Source organism: Molothrus aeneus, chromosome 5, assembly GCF_037042795.1.
Source record: "Molothrus aeneus isolate 106 chromosome 5, BPBGC_Maene_1.0, whole genome shotgun sequence".
NCBI lineage: Eukaryota > Metazoa > Chordata > Aves > Passeriformes > Icteridae > Molothrus > Molothrus aeneus.
In genome coordinates this window covers 44473606-44501275 of record NC_089650.1, presented here as the reverse complement: position 1 = coordinate 44501275, position 27670 = coordinate 44473606, and the positions used below count along the sequence as shown (strand labels likewise).

Genomic DNA, 27670 nt, shown 5'->3' with positions numbered 1-27670 from the left:
ATGGAGTCTTTTGAAGGACCTCGTGAGGTTAACAGGGCTAACTTCCTACGAGTCCCCACGGGAAATGATTCCACTTCAGACGACGAAGATGTTAATATCGACATTAAACTTCGTTTCTCCCCATGTCCCCGAAGACGGAATTCTTCAGCTTCAGAGGAAGAGGAGGCAGATACTCCCACCAACATCTCAAGAAAAGTTTCATTTGCTGATGCATTTGGGTTTGATCTTGTCTCTGTTAAAGAGTTCGATATCTGGGAATTTCCTAATACAGGACAAGAAAATTATGTAGAAGATGAAGTTTTCCCTCAGGATGAATATTTTTTCTCCCAGCAGTTTACATTACCTGCTTCTCAAGAAGAACTTTTACAAAAAGTGCGAGAGCAGAAAGTAGTGTTGGAGTCAGTCGTGCTCCTGCCTGGGATTACCTGTATGAACGGCATTATACGAGTCCTCAATGTATCCTTTGAAAAACAGGTGTATGTTCGAATGACATTGAATAACTGGCTCAGTTACTATGACATACTCGCAGAGTTCATGCCTAATTCTTGTGGTAGTGAGACGGATCAGTTTTGCTTTAAGATTTCTGTGGTGCCTCCTTTCCAGAAAGATGGAGTTAAGGTGGAATTCTGTATCCGCTACGAGACATCAGTTGGTACCTTCTGGGCAAACAATGATGATAAAAATTACATACTGATTTGTCACAAGAAAGAAACTGTGCCCAAGGTGGATAATAAATCCCAGAAAGAGGCTACAGATAGGAGTCTTAAAGGCTGCTTAAAGACAACACAAAGCAGGTGAGGTTGCACCTTAATTTTTGGTAATTCAGAATATAGCTGGCTCCTTCTGACTTTCTGTGTGTGCTTACTTTAGTCAAGACTGCCCATGTTATTTTCTTCTATTTTACTTTTGTTTTGTAAATGAAAAATTAGACCAAGACTTGTTTCAGTAAAGTGTTTGTATATATCAACCAGTGATTTTCTGCAGACAGATTAGTTTAGATAATAATTTTATGCATGGCATTCATTTGAAAAGCAGTGTGAGGTTCTATAAACCCTCTATGCACTGTGTACCAATTCTGATCTCTGTAGTACAGAAACTGAGCTGATGTCAATGGGATCGTTGTTCCAGACTAAGGTAGCTGTACAGTTAAAATAATTTGCATCCATTTCCTTTGTAAGTCAACAAAAATTTAAAAGCAAAACAAAAGCAGGGTTTTCACACAATTTATTTCATGGTTCTTTCTCTACATACAATTATTAAATCAGAAATGGTACTGGTGGTTCATAAAGCAGAAGTGGATAACTTAGGGAAGAATCCAGCAATTAAAATAGCTGGTACAAACTTTTCTGCATGTGGTTGGGCTATTCTGCAAGTTGTATATTAGGGCTATAATTCCTTTTCCCTGCCACTGGTTCATGCTTCTGTTTCACAAATGGTGAAATGAAGTATGTTTTATAAGGCAGAATTGGTAATATATTAAAAAATGCATAGAATTTATCTTCTATATACCATACTGTTCTGATTAAATATAGACAAGTAATATGTTAATTATAAAGTGGCAATTGTTAACTTATACTCTAATAGCATATAAAGAGAGACACTTGAGAATAGTCACTTCTGTTTTCCTAATGTTTTTAATTATGTTCTTTCTGTTAGCAAAACAATGTTGCATGCAAAAATCTAATTCTCATTTATTTTCCTCCCCAAATTTACTATAAATCATTTGGACTTCTGCAGAATTAAATCTGTATTTTACCTGCAATGTTCTCTTCAATACTCAGATGTCAGAACTAAGTTAACGTTGTGGTTTTGAATTTATGTTGGGGTTTTAGTTCCCATACTCTTTCCAAACAAGAGAGTGCTGTTTGATTTTGCTGGTGCCCTTCCACTGGACTGAAGTGGTAGGGAAGGGGGAACAGAGCTGCAGTAGTGGTGAGAGCTTAAGGAAAAGTGAGACAGCCAGGGCTTCCTCTGTGACGAACTTTCGTTCCCAAAACCAGACTTGCTGTGCTGGGAACTTCTGCCAGCCCTAATCACACGTTAGCCCTGTGAGGAGAGGTGCACAGTATAGCTTAGGGCTTGTATCAACACCACAGGGTGGGAGCCACCCCAAAACTAGCCCAAAGTCTGGTTCATAGCCAGTCCACAAAGCTCTCCTGACAAGTGTCCTTTGGGCCAACTCTGGAGCCCTCAAGATGATACTTCCATGAAGGAGCATCCCAGTATGTCAGAGCAGAGGGAACAATGCTTTTACAGGTCCTGTGTTGAATTCCTGACATTTGTGTCAGGTTTTAAGGAGTGTCACATGGCCTGTTCTGGATAAGTAGGATAGCCCGAGATGCCCTGCAGAAGGGCTGTGATATCAAACACCATAGGCATGTGCAGGCAGTATGACTCCAACCTGAGCTGAGGTGGCCCACAAGGAACAGATGATGGACATGGAGAGCTGAGTCTCAATTTAGCGAGCCCTGGGCTTCCAGATGGTTTCAGGAATAACCTGAAAATTTAGGTACCATTGACATCTAAGGTCAAATGACTCCTACAGGTTTAATTCCCTAAAGTTTCTCATGACAGGCATAATGCTAGCAAAAGTTGTAGAAGCCTTCCTTCTGGGGGATATTCTTTTATATGGATATATTAAATGATTTATGTGTAAATCAGTCAGGGTGATTTTAAAAAATGGGAAAGGAGATAACATGTCTTCTTCTCAATATAAAATTATCTCTAATCAGACTTTAAAAGTTGTCTCCCTCTATGTTAGACTCAAGAGGAATGCATCTGGGTGCATGTGTTTATACATATGTGTATATGTATGTATGTATACATTTATGTGTATATATTTGTTCAAATAGACACATATACACATGTATGTTTGAAATATTTAAACCAAAGTGGTTTAAATTCTTGTCTACATTAGGATCTACTACACATTTCAGTCAAACAATTAACAACCATGCACTTTCAAGACTCTCTTTAGTAACAGAAAAATGTACAGAGAACTTAGAATAAATGCAAAAATGAGCTGCAACTATCTTTGGAATATTTTTTCAGTGGTCACCAAGGCTTCTGAAAGACAGTTCTGGCAGCATGTAATCCAGGACTAATTTTATGCTACAGGGACTTCTTTGAATTCACAAGAGTCACAGCTTTTGCCAGTGCAAATGAGGTCAGCATCAGGGTCTTTTGTTTCAAAAGAACTAAGATGCCAACTTCCATTGCTCGCTTGTTTTTCAAAGTGTCTTTGTACATGTTGCCCCTTTGAGTGAGGAGGAACACCCTGCAGACATCTGCAAAAGTACCTCATTATTCTCCTTCAGACCCTCATTAAAACTCCTTTGCTTTGATATCCCAAAAAAAAGCACAGGAAAAACAAACCCCCCAAAACTGGCAAAGTGGGGCTGCTGATGTGCTGTTACTCCTTCATCTTGCATTGAGCAGTGCTGCCCATTTACCAGCTCTCCTCCACCAGCCCATCTCTCTCTCTTCTCTCAATTTGGATGATAAACTCCACAGCATTTCTATGTGCTATGCTGGCTGGTTATAGAACATTTAGCAAAGTGGGGGAGTCATCGAACACAACCAGCTTGTCCTTGGAGTTGCAACATTACAAATAGATAGAAGTAAAAGCAATTTTATCTATGATTCTCACAATAAAGTGACAGGTAGGGAATATTGCTATCCATACCCATGAGTTGGACATCTTAAATTAAAGATTTCTTTACAGCAGTCTGAACAAAAGGATAATTATAAAGGCCACTCATTTAGGGCTCGGTTTCAAATTTAGAAACTTGTAATAACATTTTAATTGTTTTTTAACTTCTGGCTCTGAGATATTTATACTTTCTCTTAAAATGTGCAATTTACCTATGCAGCTATAAAATAAGACAGGACAGGATCATGGTTTTTAAGAAGAGAGTCTGATCCACTTTAGGGCATACTTGTGTGGCTCATTAAATGTCATTAGCAAGGATTAGTTATGTTAGTTAACTGAAAGGAATAATATTCACTTTCAGAGGAAGTTACTGGGGAAACACAATAGTATGACTATTTCAAGTTACCATTTAGAACATGATCCAGGACTAAGATGAGTGAATGAGGCTAATAGGGTTTTCTGACACCATTATTAAGAAATAAATTTTAAAAATGAGCTTAACCCTCAAAAGTTGCACCTGAAAAAAAATTATAGTAAAAAGCAAAACTGCATCAAATAATTAATGCTGAAAACTGTCTATATTTGGATATTTGGAACCACATCACTTAAAAGTCTGCCTCTTCATTTCATGTTTCATTTGCTTTTGCTTCTGTGTCTAGGTATGAATCAATAATCTTCTCTTAAAGTTTCATAAAGTATTTGGTTCTAGCTATATTTTAACAATCTAAAATTATTTCCTCATAAACTTTAACAATTTTTATGGTTTTCAAAAGTCTTCAAAGGATGCACAGGGACAAAATACAGTTTGGGAAAATAATGTTTAAATTAATTAATTTATGTTTGGGTCTGTATGAAAGTATTTGCTTAACTTGTACATAGTCAGAGATATACTTTAGGAGAAAAATTGAGTCCTAAAATTGTAAGACTCACTGGAAGAGGAAAATCTTCTACCAGTAAACAGGCCTGATTTCCATTCTATTTATAAATATAAATAAAATATTTACACATAAAATTATATATACATATATACATACAAGCCAGAAAAATGTAAATTAATTGCATCAGCTCCACTCTTTTCTCTTTTTTTGACTCTCGTGCTTTTGGGATATGGATGATGATTCTGAACGTGAATTCTTCTCAGTCCTCAAATTTAGACCATGTGATTTTATTGTGGACCAGGCTTCTGCATTGGTCTGATCAGACAGGAGGTGGTTGGCTGCTGTGTGAGGCAGACTCCTGCAGATCATGCTGAAAGGTGCAGAGATAGAATTATGGAAGCCATGTCCCCTGTCACTGAGGATGCTACATCCCATTTCTGTGCTTGGCCTTGGTTTGCCATCTGTCAAGAGCACAAGTGACAGCACCGGGAAAGCAGCTGATAAGCATGAGAATTGTTTAACAGGAGGGTATCGTGTTTGGACTCCTGTCCTCTGACAAGGAAGGGGAAGGCTAGCATTTTTGTCACAACTGTTAAGAGTTATCCTCCCTTAGCTCTCTGAGCCAACAAATATATCACTCTGAACTGATCCACAAGTGTATCACTGTGATCCAGCTGATATTGATCCTATGCCTTTTTTTTGTAGTTGCTGAACTGTACCTTTTTTGAGTGATAGGGCATCAATTCCCATTCCTCCATGATGCCACTTTGAAACACAACACAGAATAGGGCAATGGCTCTTACAAGAGCTGCTCTATGAGCACAATGCAAAAGAAGAGATTAAAACCCATGTCTGTGGGCTGCCAATGCCAACTTTGACAGCATATATGCTGAATGGTCTCTAAGAAATTGCCAGTGAGAAAAGTTCTTCTGTGCATGAGTGCCTTTCCTTCTTCAAATGCTGATCATCTCTTTCTGATGGGAGGCAAAGGAGGTAGAACTTGCTGAAGATGCAGCTTGGCAGGACTGCATTGTGCTCACTGTGCTCTGTCTTCCCAGGCAGATGGCAGACCAGTGCCTAGGTTGTGCTGGAAATGCAGTTTTGCTCCTCTTGGCTTTTCCCACAAGCTCATGATGTGATTAAAAAAAAAATCAAAGGCTTCTGACAAAGATGTTTGGAAATAATCTCTCATGCATTTTGCTATGAAGAACAACTGTATCATTCCCATCTGGTCCATTTAAAATATGGCATTTGAATTACATTCCCTTTTAATCCTTGTTCTTTTGATTGTGTGTCACCATAATCAGGAAGGGAAAAGAAGAGCAGGAAAGGTGTTAAAACACACATCTTCTTTGTGTACCTCTGTTTAATCTCAAGGTTGTTTCTGGCATTTTAAGTCACGAGTTACATCTTGATCAGCATACAGATATGGGATTTGACTAAAGTTTATTGCTATTAATAGGAAGTGACTGCAGTCACTGTTTTTACCAGAGAGCAGCTGCTAGAGAAGCTATCCATTCACAGGGAGCCAGCTATGAGGAACACTCCTCTCTCTGTGTTTAATGTGACTTAGTATTCCCAGACCTTCTCTTGCCTCCTGGTCATTGCCAGCCTTTCTCAGCTGTAGAATTAGGTAGGACTGGAACCAAAATAAGACTTTTCTACATACTTGAAGATCATGATTATCAGGGACACAAGATAATTATTTAAGGTGCTCTAAAATATATTATTCAGACAAGTGAGATTAAAGCATGCTGGAGAACTGAGTTTGACTCAGCATTAGGAATGCTTATTAACAGCAACTCAAGGGCTATCTTTTGAGGAAATTGCTGCAGCCTTACTCTCCAAGGTAATTTAAAATAAGCTGAAATAAACCACTTGAAAAATATTCTATAGAGAACAATCCCACTTGGCCAGAAACTATGATCAATGTTTCTTTTCTGTTTAATCATATTATTTCAAAATCTGGACATGTATACTATTTGAAATATGAAACTTATTAAATACCCTGAAGATAGATATTTAGGTTAATGGCTTAAGTCTTTGAATGCCATCACAGAAGTGTTAAAGAAAGAGGTGGAACATGTGGATTAGAATGGCATGCACAGACAAATAGACACATTCTTCCTGTACTTGTGGTCTCCTAATTGGAGCGTACCTGAGAGCTGAAAACTTGTCACATTTTTGCTTTTGTGTGCCACCCTTCTGCCATCCATTTATTGCACTAGAAATATTTAAAGAAGCTTCTAAAACTTATAGGAACGACACATGAAAATAACATGTTGTTGTACTGACAATCCTAGCAGAGTATTTACACTGGAATTTATTAGTATCAGTGGTTTCTTGTTCATTTCCATGATCTGCTTTAAAAACTGCTCTCACCAATGCTACAGAACAGAAATTTGTGTTCTATTGTGTGGGAAATATTGGTTGCTACAAAGCTTTTTCAGTTGTTTGCATGAAATCATATAAAACCAGTGCTCTAATTTCTCAGCCATCATAAGTACTTGTATTATCCATGCATTGCTTGGCTTTACACGTCTAAGATTTTTCTCAGTTGCTACAATTTCATCAGCTTATTTAAATATACCAATACTGTAACACTACTATGGCTGACTATTAGAACTTTTAAATTCAGCAACCGGCTTGATCCTGCAATAGGCGTAATAAATAATTTAATGAACATCAGGAGTCTCACTGAACTTTGTAGAATTCTTCATGTGTAAAACAATCCTTGAATGTTAATATTTACAGGACCAGATGCTCTTTCAGATTGCTGGTAAAGGACCTTTGGAAAAATAGAAGGACATTGCTAAATGAACTCCTGTATGTTCAATGATTCTTTTGTTTAGGAAGATATCTATTTTGCAAATTGAACCAGGCTGTAAATGACCATTTCAATACTCTCTCCTGTCCACCATTCAGGTACTACATTTCATAAATGTTCACTTGGAAAAAAAAATTGTTCCATTACATTCAACTTGACTCTTCTAAATGTTAGTCTTGAAAAGATGTTTAAAGTTAGTGCAACATTAGCTAAGAGCACTGGAGTCATATTTAATCATTGCAATGACTACCAGTGTCATCTGAGCTGTTTATTCTGATTATGAACTTTAAGCTGTGATCCAGTCCCAGCACCTCAACTCTGACATTGAAGCTATAGATTCAGCTGCAGTGTAGGTCCAGAGAACCAATTGCCCATGGTATTTTTAAATTTTAATCCATATAAAATGTTGATTATCTTCTCATCTACAAAAGGTGGGAAAAATGGTCCAAACAAATACTTTGAAAGTTAAATGAAGTCCCTGTCTTAGGGCAAAGGAGAGGGTAAGACCTTTCAAACACTGTGGGAGAATGTTAGAAGTGGCTATTTGATCCCTAGACCTTCAGTGACACACACAAGAAGTATTAGTTGACATGCCAAAGCATAATAGGGGGCTTGGTTTTCTAAGTGTCTTTCCACTCTCCTCCTGATTAGTGAAACCAGCTGATATTCTGACACTAAACCTGAAGATTTATTACTGCTGGTTACCAACTGTAGTCCTAAAGGGCACTGGGCTACATAATTGAGTGGGAGCTAGGCAAAGCTGGCAGGTTTTTCTTGCCTTGCACTTAGGTGCCCCAAGTGGATTGGCATTTACATTTTGTTTTGATGCAAAATTGTTGTCCCTGCAATAACCTTTATAGACGCTGGGTGATAAATATAAGATTTGCTAGGCTGAGACACTTCATATTGTGGTAGAGAGTTGGGGACTTTGTCAGTCTCTGCAGCTACCCTAGTAAATCTGAACCAGGGTCTCCTAAGTTTTTTTTTCCATATCTTCTTGATAGAAATATCCATACCTATCACACAGCTGCCTTCTTGCTGTGTGGTAGTAAACATGTGAAAAATGAAAAAAGGTTATAAAAGTCTCTTGTCATGATGAGACCTGGGATTTTTGTCCTATTGAGATACTTACTGAATTTACAATTGCTTCCCAAGATTTAGATCATAGTTCCCTCTCTTAAGAACAACTGTCTAAGGTTTTGTTTTTGTTGTCACCCTTTCTGTTTTCCTGCCCAGGAGTGGTATCTGTGTCTTAGTCTCACCTGGCTGCCGTCTATCTCTCTACAGTCTATCTGAGGCACTTCCCACCTTCTTGTATATGTGCCTCTGCACACTGCAGGCAGCCTCTTGGAAAATACTCTCTTCTGACACCCCAGGAAGAGACTGCTCCTTCTCTATTTTTCCCCTGTGAGATTCAGAAAACGACCAGAGGCAACATAGGTTAATGTTTTTCTCCTCTCAGATTTATCTAAAATAGACAAAACTTGAAAGTTTCTTTCCTCCAATATTTTAAAGCAGTGGGAAAAAGAAGCATGAGAAGAATATTGGCCCCAGCTCCTTTCTTTAAAACCATTTTGATACTTGATCATACCTCTTCCAGACAAAATAGTGACCTATGAAGCATATCCTCTCACATTAGGCCAAGCCTAGCCCTCAGAAAACTTGACTGCTCACTCACCTTTTCCTCTTTTTCAACAGCACGGCCCTGGAGATAGATATCCAAATAGAAATCCAGAAAGATATCCAAATAGAAAAGTCCTGCATTACTAATTCACAATGTATCTCTCTGTAGACTTTCTAACACTGCCCTGGAGAATCTTTTGAAAAGAGGTTCTCCATTTATGAAATACTTAGCCCATTCTGTCAAAATAATCAATGAATTTTCTGACCAATCCACATGTAAAACATGTGTGTAACACTTCTGAACAAGTATTGCTTCAACATGGCTACATGGATATCACAGTCAGGTACAACAATCATGACAGAGTTATGAAAGGATCTGAATAAAGTGGCAGCATTTCTGTTTGTACTTTCTATAACTTAATTTGAGGTATAACTGATTTCTTGTGCAATTGGCTCTTCTGCAGTCTTTATACCTTTAGTCATGAGATTTGGGGATAGCCAGTGTTATATCAAAGCTGTATTTGAGCCTGGCACCAAACTGGTGTTGGGCTCCTGGTTCAGATTGGATGGCACTAAAATCTTCAAATGGACATATACATTTTTTTTACACATCTATATTAAAGAAAAAAAAGTATGAATGTTTTGCTATTAAAACTCAAGGTCTTTTTTAATGAGCTAGAAAATAAAGACTAATTTCTTGGGACTTTGTTTGCTTTGAGGCGATGATTATTCTCATCCCAAGTCAGGCCAATGCATTTTGTTCTGTGCCACCCATGTCCCTGCTTCAATCATAAACTAAGACTGAAAAATGAAAATATTAGTAATTGGAAAATATAATCCCCTGGATAACACCAATCCAATAATCTTAATAAAAATAGATTTATTACAAACATTGTCTGAATCCTACTGGGAATTATCTTTGCAGAAAAAATGCTTAAATTCCCTTACAGCTGCTCTCTTGATCAAATGTCCCCCTTGATACTATTAATCATACCATATATTGCTTATTCTGAGCATCTTTTTCAACTTCACTTTCCAAACTTCTTTTCTAATTTCTCCTTGTGTAGAAGTTACTGACAGATCTTTATTGTCCTTTTTCAGGCTCACCTTTTGTCCTCTTCTGATAACAGCCCCTTTTCTTAGGTGAGAAGACAAAAACTAAGGGGTATTTCCTCAAGGTGAAGAAATACTACTGTTTAATATTGTCTTCCTCAAAATTCCAACATTTCGGTGGAGGCTCTTTGTGGCTCTGTTTTCATTCAAAATGCTTGTGAAGTTTGCTTGCCTGACTCTCCTGGAAGTGGAGTCTTCCATTCCCAGGGTGGTTTCCAAACAGCAGCTGCAGTGCCAGCCTCCTTTGCTATGCCAGCCAGCAAATGCCCTCACCTGCTGCTCGAACAGTGAGTGCACCACGCCACCTCCTGCCTCTGTCCTCTGCTTCCCGACTATCAACAAGGCAGCTAATTAGTGTCAGTCCCATTTGTTGGGTGACACCTATTTACTAAGAACTAGGTTGAGACTTCTCTAACACTGCTGGTAGTTGAAGGTCATATAAGAAAATCAGTCTTGCCTAGATTCGCAATTGGGGCTCCTATTTTACATACAGCTTCATTTTAATAGGATCAGTTGTAATGGAAATGTTTTAAAATATTATTCAGTTATTTCTGCTCAGTGTTCACAGGGCTCTTCATTTATAGATGTTGATTTTGTCTGCAGTTTTTGCTTCTGAATCCTTTCCTTTGTGGTCCAATCAGTTTTGAATCTAACATAATTTTAATTCATTATTACCTGCATTTTTTACATTAAATTATTTTTCTATTGTGCTTCTATTTTTTAAATATCTCCTGAAATCAAACAATTGCATAAACAGATGGCCATGATACTGCCACACATGACATGTAATAACAGTGTTATGGTTCAGGCATGTATAACATGACATCTGCACAAGGAGGGATCATTTGAAGCCAAAATGCTTTTAGGTGGGAACTGGCCATATTTCAGGTAAAGCCACCTGAGAAGTCAGAATTCAGGAGTGCCCATTAGGAGCCTGGAAGCAAGGAATGGTGCTGGTTCTGTGCAGCCCCACAGTTCTGTGCAGCCACACTGCTCTGTGCAGGCTTGGTTTGTCTCTAATTAGTGAGGCTGTTGACTTCTGCTATACTTAAGGTCTAGTTCCCAGCACTCTGCCCTGAGTTTTGGAAAGAGGCAGTTATTTCAGCCTGAGGATGCAGCCACTGCCCAGGCCCACAGCTCTGCCACCTCCCCAGCTGTGCTCCCCAACCCCTCCCTGAACTTCTGTGCAGCTCCATCAAATTCCAACACAGCTCTGACACCCCTAACTCATATTAAGATCATCCTTTTATAACAGGATGTAAAAGCCTGAAAACTACCTAGAGCATTTCCCTGAAAAGTGTTTTAGATGAGTACTTAGTTTCCTTGCAACTTGCTTTCAGAGCCACTTTAGAGCTTTTTCCAGCTTCCCCTGACTAATGGGTTTGGTAGTTTAGAGCTCACACAGGCTGCTCACACAAACTGCCCTTTACTCTGCTGCTCATTTCATCCTCTCCTCTAAACCCTGGGAAGACCCTTCCCTGTTCTGATTTGATGTGTCCAGTACCTCTGCCTTCTTGGACAGCCATAATTCTGTGTCCAGTTGTTTAGTGCTCTCCCTAGGGTCAAATATTAGAACTTTATTTTTCTTTTATGCCTATGTCTTGTCTCTTAAAAAAAGAAACAGAGGACTGCTTAATATTCTCAGGCAGTAATGCCAATTTTCTTGCATTTTCTTTATATATACCACAGGTTATATAAACCATAGGTTATATACACATCCTCTTGTAGGGTGCACATCTTTTTTTTTTATGCACCCTAATCTTCATACACTCCAAGTCTGGTTTGAATTACTGAAATTCTTTAGCAATCATAGCAATAACCTTTTTCTGTATTTAAATGATTTCTAAGAAGAAAAATATATTTCCTTAATTTCTGGCAAATTCTTATCAATATCTTTATATACAAGTTGCTATAAAGATTAGCTATTCTTATCTAATTGTTTCTTGGAGTTTAAGACAGTCTCAGCAGGAGTTGCTGAGGGATGAAACTTCTAATGATGATTTAAAGCAGTGAAGTGTGTAGGCTGAAACTGAAATAATTATTGCTGTAACCCTCTAAGCACTCCACGTTCCTCAAGAGAAAATACTTTGTTCAGAACAGACCCTGAACAACAAAATGCGAAGAAAGTAAAATAAAAAAAACCTCCAACCCTTGAAGCAGGATGATAATTTAGAAATAGAATCAGTATAATGTGTAGATGTTCTCAACAACTGCTCACAAATGCATCAGACATCACAATTAAAAGGAAATAATAATTATGGCCCCATTCTAAAGTATGGAATATTCTATTCCATTCAATAAGTCATGAACACTTTAAAACCATCAGTGTAATCTACAAACCTATATTTACAACATTAAACTGGATGTTCTGCCTTTTCAATAACTGTCATCTCATCTCTATTATTTTCACCTCAGACTCTAATTGTTTCTTTTATTGTAGCTAACCTACCAGTGTCCTTGGCAGTACAGTTTATGGCTCATGCATTTACAGTAATTGTTTGGGCAATTTGCCACACAGTATAACAATCTTCACATCACAATCAGTTTTTATAATAAACAGCATTAGTTGTGAAAAATACAAGTGATGCATGATTCTTATGGTAGATAAAGGGCACTGAAGATGCCCTTTAGAAAAAGAAAGGAAAACGCTCAAGCCTTGAACTACTTGAGAAAAATACTGGTGTCACAATAGAGCTAATTAATTTGATGGTACAAACAAGAGGGGGAAAGGGCCTTGCATTCATTAGTGTCAATTCCAAATGAGAGCATACCGTTCATAAAGATAATATTCTGCCTTCATTTAGATGAAATATGCAGGTAAACAGATAAGCACCAGGTCTGGCAATAACAATGATTTTGCTCCTTAGCTTTATCAAGGCTCTTTCTTTCCTACAGACACGGGAGCTCAAAGCCTGGGCAGGTACAACTTGCAGGTAGAACTCTGGAGAAGGCCAGATCCTATTGCCCCCCAGCTGGCTGGCTCCAGTGAGGCCAGCACTGCCAGGCACTCTGGGCACTGGAGCCTCTGTGCATAGCTCTGGTCTGCTCCTGGGAAGATGAACATGCACTTTATGGCTTCTCTCCACAGCACACAGGTGGTGGCACACAGACGTGTCTCACTGCACGCGTCTCTGCTGCAGACGTTTTGTGGCCTCTCAGTTTTCAAGAGTCCTGAAATAGGAGCTCAAGCACTGATCGGTGGGGAGGCCATTGGACACACCTCCAGCAGGCAGTCTTCCATGTTAGAAACTCTCCAGAGGAGAAATAATACATTTTCCCTCTTAAGCCAGCACACAGGTAATTCTCAGCGTCCTTGTCACCTCCAGCCACATCAGGGACCCTGGGTGGTGCTGTGGCACAGCCAGGCAAGACCCCAGCAGGCACAAAGGTGGCTTCAAGCCAGGGCTGTAGCTCCTCTTCCTGAGCTCAGCTCTGAATTCCCTGGCAGCACCAGGGCCTGAGAATAAGAACTGCATGCGATAATAAATTGTGGAGTTGTTTTATTCTCAAACTATAACTTCAGATTCTGAGAACACAGATATAAGTTTAGATTGGTAGGGAGACTTGTCCCATAGTGAGTTTTGAACTGAGCAATATGGAGGCAAAGAATGAGCTTGTCTTTACTCATTAAATATTTAGTTCATATATTCAGTGAGATAGAATAAAATTAACTATGGAGACACCATCACAAAAGAAGTCAAAGTTTACACTTTGGAAGTCCACATCAGGATCTTTGGTGGATCCCAAACCAGAATGAAAGAATGAAGCTTACTTTTTTTAATTTTTTTTTTCTATTTTATTTTTTGATAGTACCAAGGGTTTTTTCCCTTCTTGCATTTTTCTCTCAGTGTGAATTGGTTTTGGAAATATTTTCTCCCCTGTCCAACTGGTATTTTAAGACCATTACAAATAGAGCAATATTTTAAAGCAAGCCAATGTTATGGGGGTTATGTTAGTAAAAAAATACCTTGAATTCTTATCCTTCTGAGCCTTATGAATAATTGAATAGAACTTTAAAGCTCTGCTTAGAACTTTACACATACAAAATTATTCTTGATCCTTTCCAAAATTCCTTTTTCCTGAGAAATTCATTCTTGTTGCATGTTTGTGGATTTTGAATGGCATTGCATACAATACTATGGAATTTTATATTTACATGTGGAAAACCTTTCTCTAGTTTCTCACCCAGGTCTTCAAGACATTTTGCAGGCTTTCTGCTTTTGATGTGTACATAAACATCTTAAAATATTTTTTGTTGTTGCTTGTTTAAATGCGGATATTTTCTTCTCTACTTCTTTCTGAAATTACTGCTGCTAATGATACAAAAATAACCAAACTAAGCTGCCTGCCCTTCTCTCCCCATATTCCCTTTCCCTGCTCCATAGGGTTGCAGTTCTGTGTAGGATTGCCTGTTTGGCTCCAGTGACAGCTCAAACATGAGTACTTAACTGCCCTAATTTACTTTTTGCTCCTCTGCTTCTCAGTAAAGCACTGCTGACACATGTAACTATTTCATTTCAGGGATCTCACATGTTGTTTACATCCCAGTGGCATCATTCTTCAGCAAGGCTGGCTATTTTTGGCACTAGATCCAAAAGCACTAGCTGTATTGAAGGTTGCTGCTGTATGAGACTACTTTTAGGCTTAGAAATCTGTCCTGAAATTAAAATGTAGCTATGGTTTGATTAACAACTTGAGTCTTGCCAGCTCTTTTCATGACGATGTTTTAGCTTTACCTCAACTTCCATACATTCAATTCTACCTTCAGGGTAGAATTTTGATTTGGTTTGAGTTTGAATCTACAGTAAAATCAGAAGCATGAAAGAATCCACAAAACCTAAGACTGTTTTGAAATAAAATAGTGTTAATTTTTTTTTTCCCTTTTACATACTTTAACTAAATATTTGAGAAATATATTCTTTGAATACTTTAACAACCTCATACCTCTCTGAATTTCAGACTAAATAATATTATCCCACGTTTTCTTTTAAATATGAGATAGTGTATAATTGATCAGGTTGCATTAATTTCAGAGTTTTTCAGGCACATTTTCATCTCTCCATAATCCAACAATTTTGGCCTTTCTTTCACATATTTAAAAATAAATATAATATGATTTAGATATGATCTAGTATAAGTGGATATAGCACACTGGCACCTTGAGTTATACAAACATACAGACACATTTTTAGCCAAATATTGGTGTGTGAATTAAAATCATGACAAGCTATGATAAACCCCACCCATTATGAAGTTTGTTACTCCTGGCCATAGTCCCAAACCTATTTCAGGCCAGACCAAAACACCTCCTGCTCCATAGTTAAAAATCCTGGAAGCATAACTCCCAGGGCATATAGCTGCACAGGAGCATTTGAAATAGGGCTGGACTGTGACTATGGGATCATGAACTCTATTCCCTTTGGAAATGTGTTGCATAATCTCATTCCCAAAAATATATTCCTGTTTCCACTCTTGAAACAGTTCCTTCTCAGTTTCTTGTGTCTGATACACTGATAAACTACAGGATATTCTTTTCTAATGCTTACAGATCTTCTTTTAAGTTTTCACAACAAATGTTTCTGTCAACTCTTTATATTAATGCATTAACAGTCTTGCTGGTTTTTTTGTCTTTTGAGTATTTACCCCTTTGCTGTATCAATAGAGGGCATTTATTCCTTCTCTCAGACTTTATTTTGTTATGCTGAAAATAGAACTACTTAATCTGTCTACTTCATTAAAATAGATTTTTCGTCCTGCCAGTCTTCCTCTAGTCCTCTTCTGAACATGTTTTAGTTTGAATCAATCTTTCTTGGAAATTTTAGTCAAATTTTCTAGAGGAGTTATTATTGGTGCCTGGTGCCACAACATGGACATTTCTTGGAAATCTTTCATACCCGGGACGACCTTCCCATTGCTGCTGAACGTTGTTTGCCTTTATATCACAGTGTCTATCTCATCTTGCACCAGTGGCTTGGAAATGGTTTCTGGCAAAGAAACTGTCCAATTTTTCTTGTTCACCTGTTTCTTCTAAGTTTTAAAGCCTAGTTTTGTGGCATAAACTCTTCCTAGTCCCTAAATGTATAACCTGACACTTTATAATTTTGAATTTCATCCCTTATCTATTATTCTGATCCTCCAGGCCTCCGGTTTCTTTCAATCCTCCTCTGTGTTGGTGATGTCTCCCAACTTCCTCTCTACCATGGATTTAATTTAACTGTGACTTCTTGTGCTTTGGTCTGTAATAACATGACTGAGTAAGTCTGATTACATGACTTGTCCTCTCTGATTCCCCAGCCACGCCTGCTAGCTCCACAGCCCAGCTCCTGGGACCCTGCTTGGCACTGAGCCCCTCTCCCACAGCCCAGCTCTTCTGCTCATCTCCCTCTTCTCCTGTTTAATTAATAAATTTCCCATGTGGCTGCACAACAAATGCTTTAATGAAGTCCAGATAACTGATTTTTAGACAAGGGAAATATAGTAATCTTATCAAAGACAGATATTATCAGGTGAGTCTGGCATTTTTATGCCATTTTCCATTTATCTATATTTCTGTTCTCATTTTTATTTTAAGTCTATTGTGAAAACTTTTCAAAGACACCTGGGCCTGTAGTTGCCTTGACACTATTTCTCTTCTTTTTCCTAAATATAGCTTCTATTTTTCAAGTCTTCTGATATTGTTACAATATAGGACCACTTGAATAGATCTGAATAGCAAAGGTTTTAAATGAATATGTATTTTCCTCTGTTGAGTCTCTCATATTTGGGTTGGAGATTATCTGTTTCTCTTAATTGGAGCACATTTAAACAACAAGTTCTGCTCCCAGACTGCATGAAATAATTAAATTTTCTGAATTGCTGCTCCTATCAGTTATGCCCTGCAAGATTTCTCTTCCTATAAGAATCTGCCCCACCACTAGCACTATGGTAGAAGAATTTATGAGAAGTCTTTTGTTTGTGGAGTCATTTATAGATTATCTGAAATGTTGATGAAACCTCACTTCTAAAAAATTCTTACTTAACTTAAAAGGGCTAGTTCAAAAGCTTTGACATGTCTGAGTTTATTCCAACCCTTCATGAAGTCAAAGAAATATTGTTTATTGGCTAATTTTTTTTCTTGTCACTTAGATATATTCTGTCTACTCTTCACATCTTTCATTTAACATTTCCTCTCTGGGATGCCAATTTCGTATAACTTTGGGACTTCTGAACTCCTTCACGTGTCAGTCACATTTTCAGTCCTCTTAGTCCTACTAACTAGCCCCTGAACTTCATATTTTTTCTTTCTAATGCAAAATTACAATGATAACCTGTTTTCAGTCCTGACTTATTTTTATAACTCAAGACAAGTGAATGATAATTTCATCAAGAATGAATCATATGAGCATAGGTTTTGGGCTTTTTAAGCTGGTAGAAATTCAGAAGTTCCTGTTGAACTTTATGAAGAGGTGCTCCATTCAGCTGAATGAGAAAAAGCAACAGAGCTTCTGCAGGCTTATGGCTACTTATGCTGGAATGGAATTGCATAATCTGACATAATGGATTTTTTTTCTAGTTGCATTGTTGTAAGAATACCTGGATGACTTAAAAATAAAATTTAACATTTTTTAACAGAATACAAATGTTGTGTCTCTCATCATGGAGGCAAATTTAGAGTATACTTCACAACAAAGTGCAATAATTAATTGCTGAAACAAAAAATTAATATTCTAATTTAAAAATCTGCTCATGATATTCTGATACTGTGCTAGGACCTTTTCAGAGAAATATGGAGAAAAAACTTACAAACTAGACAAACACTTTCTAATTGCCCTTGTTTGATGAAGGGGCTAATTTTTATTGGCTTTTGGGAAGTATTTCAGTCCTTAGGATATACAAATAGGTTTGAGGTTGTCCTGTAGTTATATGCACCCATAGCCTCAAAGTATCATTTCTTAAATTGAAGTAGTGATTTAAATTACTTTTGTTTTATGCTCCTTGTGATCCTCAAACACTACAGTATCAATATCCTTAATTTAAGCCAATTTTAAATTTCCCATGAGAATAATTATAGGAGGACAGATATTTCTGATCTAAAATTAAATTAAGTAAAATAACTGCTACATTGACATTCCCTGCACTCAGCTATTTGCAGGGCAGGTGTGCACAAACAATGGGGTATAAACCAGAAATCTTTATAAAATTAAGTGCAATAGGAGAGAAATTATGCTACAAGCCCTGCAGTGTAGCTGTGAGGCTGTGTTATCATTGCCATACTTCACCTGTGTTGCTGTTGTGAAAAGAAACTTGTTGACCAGGGCTACAGATGCTACTAGAACAAAATTTAAGGAAAAATTCTGCTCTAATCAGCAAAAGCAAAACTGAGGGGCTTGGATCACACATACATTGAGTGTTACAGTCCCAGCCACTAAAACTCCCTAACTACATTCCAGTTTGAATTTAGAGTTACAAGGTGAGAGTCATGCAGCTTTAGATAATGGCCCAAGATGTAGGTTCAGGTTCTCTTTATGGTCAGTCCCTTTCAGAGGTAAAGAAGTGCCTTCGTGGGATTTGTCACCCCATCTTGCTCATGATTCCCATGTTAGAGGGAGTGAATCTCCTTTTGGAAGTGATAATCTCTCACCTCTGATAATAGGGATGATATACAGGACTGCCTGAACACAGATGCTTAGAACAATAAGGCTAGATAAGGTAACACCATCCTGGCACCCATAATTATCCATTTTGAAGCATCTTTATACCTGTACATTTAAAAGTTTATAAAATAGGTACTCAGCCTTAACATCCTTATTCAAACACTGTGCCTATATTTTTACCCTGAAAAATTTAATTTAAAAAAAAATAAAAATCACTGCATAGATAACACAGGAAATGGGGCAGAATTCAGTTTCTCCTTTCTCCAGTGTATGAAAATTAAGCTAAAGAGTAAGGATCCTGCTTGTACATCCAACTACATCAGGAGTAGGCCAATCAGCCCTCCAGTTTTTCCCCAGATATTCTGTATTCTGGTAATCTGGGTATTTTTTGCATTAATGATGTGCAGTGGGGTTTTTTATCACATGAGGGTGGTGGCACTGCTACTTGGATGTCACAGTAGTTGCTATGAACTCTAGCTAGCAGTAGAATGTTAAGCTGGATATAGGCATTAACAGTTCCCCTTCTTCTGGGAATGCTTCTTGCATGAAAAAATTGTCAAAATCTTGTTCCTTTAAGAAGTAGACAAAAGTCCCTTGTAGCAGCAAGTGGTGCCATCCCTGCTTTCCAGGAGTTGTGGCATCCATATGGCTGAACGCTGTAGGCAGTCAGCTGCATTGAAAGAAATGCAGACACTTTAGAATGCTCTTTTTTCCCCACTGGAAAGCAGTGGAAGGTTTCCTGCTGGGCCCATGTTGTTTTGGGATCATTGTTTTGGGGTGATGATTCAGTTCATGTGTTATACATGTCTTGGCTCCTAATATGGGGCTCTTTGCAGACACCCCAATAGCACCTAAATGTTTTGATGCATCTGTATCATAGCTAAACCCCAACCTACACAGTATCCAGATTTATGGAAGCAGGTGAGTGAAAAAGATGCAAAAGGGCAGAAGAAAATTGGGAACTAGATTTAACACTAGGCCAAGCCTTTGAACAGTAAAAAAAGCCCAACTAACAAAAAAAAAAACCAACCACCCTCCCAAAACCCCTGTGTATAAATAATAAGCACAAATGGTTTACATTAAAACCTCCACAGATCAACTCAAAAAGTTGGATCTGCCACATTTTTCAGAATTAAATGCAGATTATAGCAACTGCAGGCAGAGGAAAGGACAACTCAGTGTGAGTGGAAGAGTGAAAACCACATGGAGGATATGCACATACCAGAATTCAAGAGGGACATGACATTCATAGAGATTGCAAGAATATTTAGTATTATTGCAATTAATGGTGAAAAAGAACCCCTGAGAGAGCATTAAATCTTGTGCTTCAAGGACAGCTTCTAACAAAAAAATGGCCGAGAGGAAATTTAAGAGGGCAGTGCCAATTACTTCAAGTATTTTCCTACAACAATTCTACATCTTCCCCTGAAGTATCTGATAGTGGCCAGTGTCAGAGATCAGATGCAAGACTGGCAAGAGCTTCTGTCTGCTTAGGCTGGCAAACCCTATAAAGACTGGTTTTTAAAAAGTTGGTGACAGTAGATGTCTACATTCTTTTAATAGTGCATAAATTTAGCATCCTCCTTCTGAATTAAGCATTTAGGTGGCAGAGTTAATGTTATATCAATTCAAATGAAAGACACTAGGAGAAAATAGAAGGGGAAAAGATTAATATTTGAAAATTAGAAAGTAATTTTCAGTAACAGAGGTGGACGGCTGGTTGAAAATCACATAAATTAAGACCTACAGAAAAAAAATTCTCCTCATAGAGGAGTCATTAGGAGTGATACAATAATTTACATTTTACATAAGTGACATTCTCTTAACATTTTTTTCCTTTTCCACTAAAAATTAGATCCCTATAAGCACACAATTCGAACTGCTAGCAGTTTGATTGATATCAGTTGATATTGATGAGGTCTGCAGGCACTCAGCATCTCTCTGTAGGTGTTTTTTGTGTTCAACCTGGCCTTTTTTTTCACTGCCAGCAAAGCAACAGAAAAAATTGCACTGGCTGAGGAAGGCAGAATTTGTTCCTGCTGGCCAGGCATAGTTTAGCAACAGGATTTATACACATGCAGGGAGAATCTTTTGATTTATTTCAGGTAACAAAGATGTCTTTTTCAGCCATCTCTGTAAATATATAAATATTTGAAAAACACAAGCAAGAGGGAGTCCTGGTCTCTTGAACACATATATCCTTCCAGACCCTTGCCTGACCCCAAAATTATGTTCTCCTGTCACTGACCCATCTAATCACCTTTGTGCTGCTTTCTCAGAAAAGGCCTGGGAAAACCCATCAGATTTGCAATGTTATCTGAAGGTCAACACATTCTCATTTTCTCAACCAATTCTTTCTTATAACCAAGCCTTAATATCAGGTCACTCAAAAAACACTACATTTTATGTAGCTGTTATTTTCAGAATTTCAAATAGCATTAAAATGTTGTGTAATTAACCAGTAGTCTTTATATTTGAGTCTAAGGGGAATCAGAACAATAATTTTTGCAGAATAACACAAGAAGTTTCTTTTTGTTTCACAGAAAAGAAGAAATATTGGTAACGTCTGATGGTGGCACATGGAATAACTCAAGGACTTCAGGTACAACGCCTGGTTTAATTAGTTCTTCCTTACTGCACATGTTAATTAAAAATAGTGTAACAACCAACATCATGGAAATTATTCAACTGTTTTTTTTAACTCTTCAGACACAAACATACCAGAAATTGTTTATTCACAAGCAGAAGACAAAGACAAGAAACTAGCTAAAGAAAATATAAAAGACAAAAATGCAGAATACAACCAGGGTGATCACAAAGATGATGAAAAAGAATTAGAGTTGCTGGTAAGTGTTATACAATTATATCTACAGTATTAAATGATTTGAATCCATTTACGCTTCAAAGCTGGTGAAATGCCCCCTTTTAACAGAGCTGACTGATGTACTAATTTACAAATGTAAAGCCTTGGTCTGTACTTACACTGAATCTCTAACTGATTCAACAATAGAAGGTGCTTTGATTTCGGTATAGTGCATCAACTTTTTCTGGTCTTAAATTAATGACATATCCCTTTTACTTCTTTACCTGAGGCTCTAAAAGACAGTTCTAAGGAATTAGAAGGGTAACATATAAAAAAATATTCCCTCTTATTTTCTAGGATGGGAATATCTTAAAATATATGCTTTCTATTTATAATTTTTTAAATATTTATAGTACTGTTTACTTATGAGATTTTTGAAATGATAACAATAAGAGCATAGTAAGTATATATATATATTTATATTAGCAGATTCTTCTGTATCAGTATTTTACATTATATTTTTTCCAATGAATTTCACACTCGGTGAACATTCAATCTATTTGGATTTGTGTGCACGCATGTGTGTGTGTGGTTTGCCTTGCATTTTTCAGTATGAAAGAAAAAATGGCAATAAATGAGACACATACAGCAATCTATTATTCCCAGTGTCTGTTCTCAGCTCATATCATTTGGGTGCACAGATTCATAATCACAGATTATAATAGCTATCACCTGTGAAAATGTGAATGCTGAATCAGATAAGAGAGAAAGATGGGAACCATTCTTTTTTTTCTTGCTGATGGAGAGAAAAAATTCCTCTCATTTGAGTATAAAATTTTCTTGTCTTTTACTTTAAAAAGTTGAAAATTTTTGCCTATTGTGGGACCTTTCACTGCCTGAAAGTCAACGTTTTGGTTCTTTTTTCTTTATGGCGAAATGTGCAAAGGAAGACCTCTAAATCCCTTGTTGTTCTCAGTCCACCCTTTTACAAAAAAGGGGATCAAATATAACCATTTGTTTATCAATTGCCAGACTTGTCCGTACAATAAATGAAGGGGGAGCTATAATTTAGATGTTAATTTGCACTGTGCGCTCTTTAATGAATTAAACAATGAAGGCTTATAATACATGGAAATAAAACCAAATCTTTGAAACACACAGGCATTGGCTCACAAGACAGCTGTGCAGTTGACAAGTAACATGAGCCTTATGTGAGAAGAAGGGGAAATCGTAAGATTTGCATATAATTATTGAGATCATGCAAATGTCAGTTATGAGGAGGGGAAAAAAACACAGGCATCTCACTGTTAAATCCTGACAGTTGGCATCACCGAAGAACTCAAATACACTTGAGCACTGGTTGGCAGAGGGTCATTAAAACAGAATTTGCAGAGACATTAGCTCCCTCACTTTTCTTTGAGTGACGTTTTACTATTAATAGTTTGCAGAGGCTTTGCAGAAAACATATTAATAAGAGAAACTGTAATGGGGGTATCTACAGCAAGTGCAAATGTATAAAGGGGTGCCCAAGAAGCTAGCCTCTAATTGATCAGCCAGTGCTATCAGTGTGACTGCTAAAGTGAGAAGAGAGTGCAGTGACAAGCAGGCATAGCTGAATAATACAATATGATATTTGGGAGCTGGGAGGGAGAATGATTAGTTTCTGGCCTTTTACTTCGCTAATCTCATTTCCAACTCATGTCTTACCAGATTGTCTAAAAACAGTCTGGTTTGAAGCCTGTAAAATGGTCCCTGAGAGAAATGAAGCTCAGATAATCCTTACAGTATTTGTCAGTGTGAAATGTGTCTTTGTTTTACTGGACAATACTGTACATTACCGGACACTGATGTACTGTATCAATGCCCTTGTTTAAGCACCAGTCCTCCCCCCTCACCCCATGGCTTCCTCTCTCCAAATCAAGAATCAAATGCATAGTGAACAAATTAGCCTGCCTTTAAGGAAATATTCTCTTCAGATTTAATTTGTATAAAATCCACTAGCAGCTTACTGAACTCATGAATAAAGAGAGAGGGTTCTGAACACTATTTTATTTCCTGCTCCTTTCAGCACCACCATAAAGCTCATTACCTATGTTAAAAAATACATGCAATGCAAATTTTGCAAATGATTTGGAACATGTTTCCATAAAAGCTTTGTTACTGAAAACAAAACTTTCCATAATGAAATCCTGCCTCCTTCATTCGGCATATTTTTGCAAAGCATTTTTTCATCATTCTTTTCTATTCTATTCTATTGTTTCAGTTAAATCAGCACTTCACAGGAGCTAGAGGTACCTCTTCCAGAGATGAGAGGAATTTATATACAACAGAACCAATTAATTTTCCAAGTGAAACTGAAAGATTGGTGAAAAACCTAACCTGTATAGAAAGAAGCAGTGACTTGCACCCCATGCCTATCGGTTCCTCATCTGAAAACACTTCACATGCGATAGGAGAAGAATTAAAAGATAAAGCTAAGTATTCTGTAAAAGATTATAATAATCAGCTACCAGGGAAGAAAGTCACTGCTGGCTCAGTAAACAGCTATGAGCGGTCCTTGGAACATACTGGTACCAGTGAAAGCCTTTTATTGGCAAAACATTTTCCTCTGACAAAGCAGAATGAGGCTATCAATGTTATGGCTACTGGCTCAAGCCGACAAGGAGAGAGGCACACAGATATTTCAAAAGATGAAATAGATAGTTCCTCGGGAAGTAAGATGATGGAGAGGTTATTCATCAGTGAGGATGCTGCTGGTACCTCAGAAGGGGCCTGTGAAACGAGACCAGAAACCATTTCACCAGAGCATGACGAATCCATGCAATTAAATGCACACATAGCAAGGGCGCTGGATGGTAATGCTAATCCAGCTCTGGAGCACCAGGCACCACAAATGTCTCACCAAACTTCGGATTCATTGTCGCCAGATGCTGACAAAAATGAAGGAAAAATCAAGATGATTGAAAGCAAAGTTCAGGTACACTTAAAAGAAGATTTGTATGCCGGCACTTTTGCATGTGCTGGTGTCTCAACAGATTCCACGCAAAAAAAAGGAGTTAGTGAAATGTCAGAAAGAAACACAGATTTAGGGAAGCAGAAGAAAGTAATTGAAGTAGCAGACTTGACATCAATCGGTGAGGAGGAAGCTTCCAAGCCTTTCAAGGCACACAGGAAACACAATGCCAAAGCCCTGAACCCAGCACCTCTGCCAGCTGAGAACAAGCAGGCACCGAGGGCCACCAGGGTGGATGAAAAGCGACCTGAGGACACTCAGGAACACAGAGGATTCAGGAGATTAAAAGACAGAGAGACAGACAACATAAATAAAGGGAGACCAATGGGAAGGGAAAGCGAAGCAAACTTTGCAGAGCAGAGGTGGCAAGAAACGGGGAGTGAGGTTCGGTGGAGAGTGAGGGAGAGCATGGAACCTCAGACCGCGACTTCCACAAAGGAGCTGTTTACCTGCCAGGAGGCAGAGAGTTGTGAAAAGTCTTCTGTCTCTGAACGGGGTATTACAGAGAAAGCAGAGGCAGGTACAGCTTATATAATTAAAACAACATCAGAAAGTGCTCCAGAAAAAATGCCTGGCAGTGAAAAAGCAGTAATTGCTAAGCTACCTCGAGAGACTGCACTAAGTGACAGGCCCACAGAGGAAAAGGAAACAGCGTTTGATACACATGAAGGGAGAAATGATGGTTCACATTATGCTCTTTGTCAACTCAACACAGTGGGTGTATTATATGACACTGAATTTGAAAAGGAATCAGTTTTAGGTATTTATAATGCATGCGTACATGAAACACTGCAAGGAGAAACGAAGTCTGTCTGCAATAGCAGGGAAAAATGTGCCAAAGCACAAGCAGACAATATTCTACCTGTAGGACAAGCAGTAAAGGCTTCTGCTATGGAAAGGAAAGATTTGCAGGAGGGTTCATATTCAGGAGTACCTAAAAGTCCCCTGAGCACTCAGAAGCATCTATACCATGAGAAAGCAGAAGAGCTCTATAGGGAAGAAAGGGATGGTGATACACTTTCCTGTTTCTGTTCTAAAGCTGAAACAAAAATGCCACCTTCTGGCACAAATACTGTGCCTAGTTACCATTATAAAAGCTCATCAGTGCCATCTTCAGAAGGGCCCACTGTGGAAAAAGGCATGGAGCACCTGTATAGACAATTTGAATCCAAGGTTGCTGCTGAGTCAAGGTACAATTTAAATCTAACAAATGAAATAACATGTCTTAACAAAAGCTTCTCTCCTGAAGTTGAAAAAGGAGAAGTACCTTCTGCTTCAGACTCAGCAATTTCTGGAGAAGGAAGAGGAAGGAATACAGGTCAATTTTTCTGTCAAGCAGAGCTCCAACAAGAGAGGTCATGGAGGCCAGAAGTTTTAATTAGTAAGTCTACCAAAGAAAATGGAGGAACAGACTCTCCAGCTGATCATTTAATAACAGGGGGGAAAACACTAAACTGGCTTGATGACTCACAGAAAGAAAGCCAACACGCTTCTGATTCTGCAGATATTTCCAACCAGAAGAGTGAAGCATTTAACTTACCTAGGGAGTCTCCAGGTTTAAAACATAATGCTTTCAAAATATTCTATTTCTTCTTGTTTCTTCTATTTGCTGCAACACTCTACCACTATGATTTGATGGTCTGCCTTGCACTCTACCTGTTCTCCTTGTATTGGCTATGCCATGAAGGAAGAAGAAACAAGGAGTCTATTAAGAAGGAATAACACTGACTGTCAGCTGTGCTCAGGATCCATGGTCAATAATCTTCAATTCCACCAAAGCATTTTCACTGTTAAAGAGTTTATTCTTTGTTAGAACCAAAGTAAGATTTTCACAGCAGCATCTTTTATTAAGAGATTACATATGAAGTTGAGCCTTCATATAAGTAATTAAACTATGCAGGACCATTATGTTTGGATCATTAAATACCTATATGAGTATGAGTTCTGAAGCACGTCAAGTTAAAATGAAGTACAGCTGTTGCTTCTTAGCAGGATATGAAAAAGCAATGCTTCATGTCTCTGTAGTACTTAAACCCACCATTTACTTGCCTTAATTTGTTTTGCATTAAAGCTTCATATTTTTCTGGGAATTTTTTTCCCAAGATTCTGTGTGGTACATAACAACACAAGAAACAACATAAAACCTAAGTCAGTATTTTGGTGCTGACATTGCAGTTGATAATCTGCTAGTGTAATTAGCCAATGCTCTAAGCAATGCATCTGTTGATAGTTTAATACAATTTTCCAAATTTTTATTTCATTATTTCGACTTAGAGCTTCAGCAGTACTCCTGTTTGAAAAAATGTAAGGTTTTGACTTCAGTAAGGTCATATAACTTCCAGGATGTAACTGCATAGCAGAATAGATGTGCTGTTTCCACCCTGTAAAGATTGAAGGTCACAGACACAGGCCTCTTACTGATCACTCACATGTACAAAAGTTTTTGGGTTTTGCAAATGAGGACTGAGTAACATGATTGAGAATTTTACTGAACTTTTATTCTCAGCAAAGCCTTTGAGTGATATTTTTCATCAGAATTGCTTGAGCATATCTACAAAGCATTAAATAAATTTTACAAATGAATGCTGTAACTGTGTGGAGCATGTCTGAATTAGATTTACTTTATTTTTTTTCCTATGGCTTGCGACCTAGAGCTAATCAAACACCAAGAGAAAACACTGGGCATGACCCTCCTGTTCAGTGAGGCTGCTTTGTCTGGTTTGAGTGAGGCAGAAAAGACTAGTATCTGCCCTAAGGAGATCCCAAATTGATCTTGTGCAGCAGTCCTGTGGGGCAGACACATGGGCAGCTTTCCAACACTGCGGGTGTCCCACACAAGATCAAGCCCAAATTTTGTCCATAAAGAAAAGAATGGACAGGTTATGATGCTCGTCAGCCATTTCCCAGAGGATGGCCACAGATGCTATCACAGGTAGGATATTAAAAGAAGCACCAAGACTGCATAATGTTGCTGAAGCCATAAAAATTAAGAAATAAAAAAGAGTTGTTTTAAAGCTCTGTTTGTTTCACTTTCCTTACTGCCACTGTGAAATACCAGAACTGTGAAAGTCTTGGTTGCCCTATATGGCTGAAGCGACATAATAGCAAAATTATTTAGTTGTTAGCTT

The 27670-nt window shown here is 38.0% G+C and overlaps 1 protein-coding gene across 1 annotated transcript; it reads left to right on the top strand.

The window, feature by feature from the left end:
- PPP1R3A (protein phosphatase 1 regulatory subunit 3A) lies at positions 1-26264 on the top strand. The gene is made up of 4 exons (XM_066550756.1): positions 1-794; positions 21270-21328; positions 21436-21572; positions 23793-26264. The coding sequence occupies exons 1-4, from the start codon at positions 1-3 to the stop codon at positions 26262-26264; spliced, it is 3462 nt and encodes a 1153-aa protein (XP_066406853.1).
- The last annotated feature ends 1406 nt before the right edge of the window (positions 26265-27670 follow it).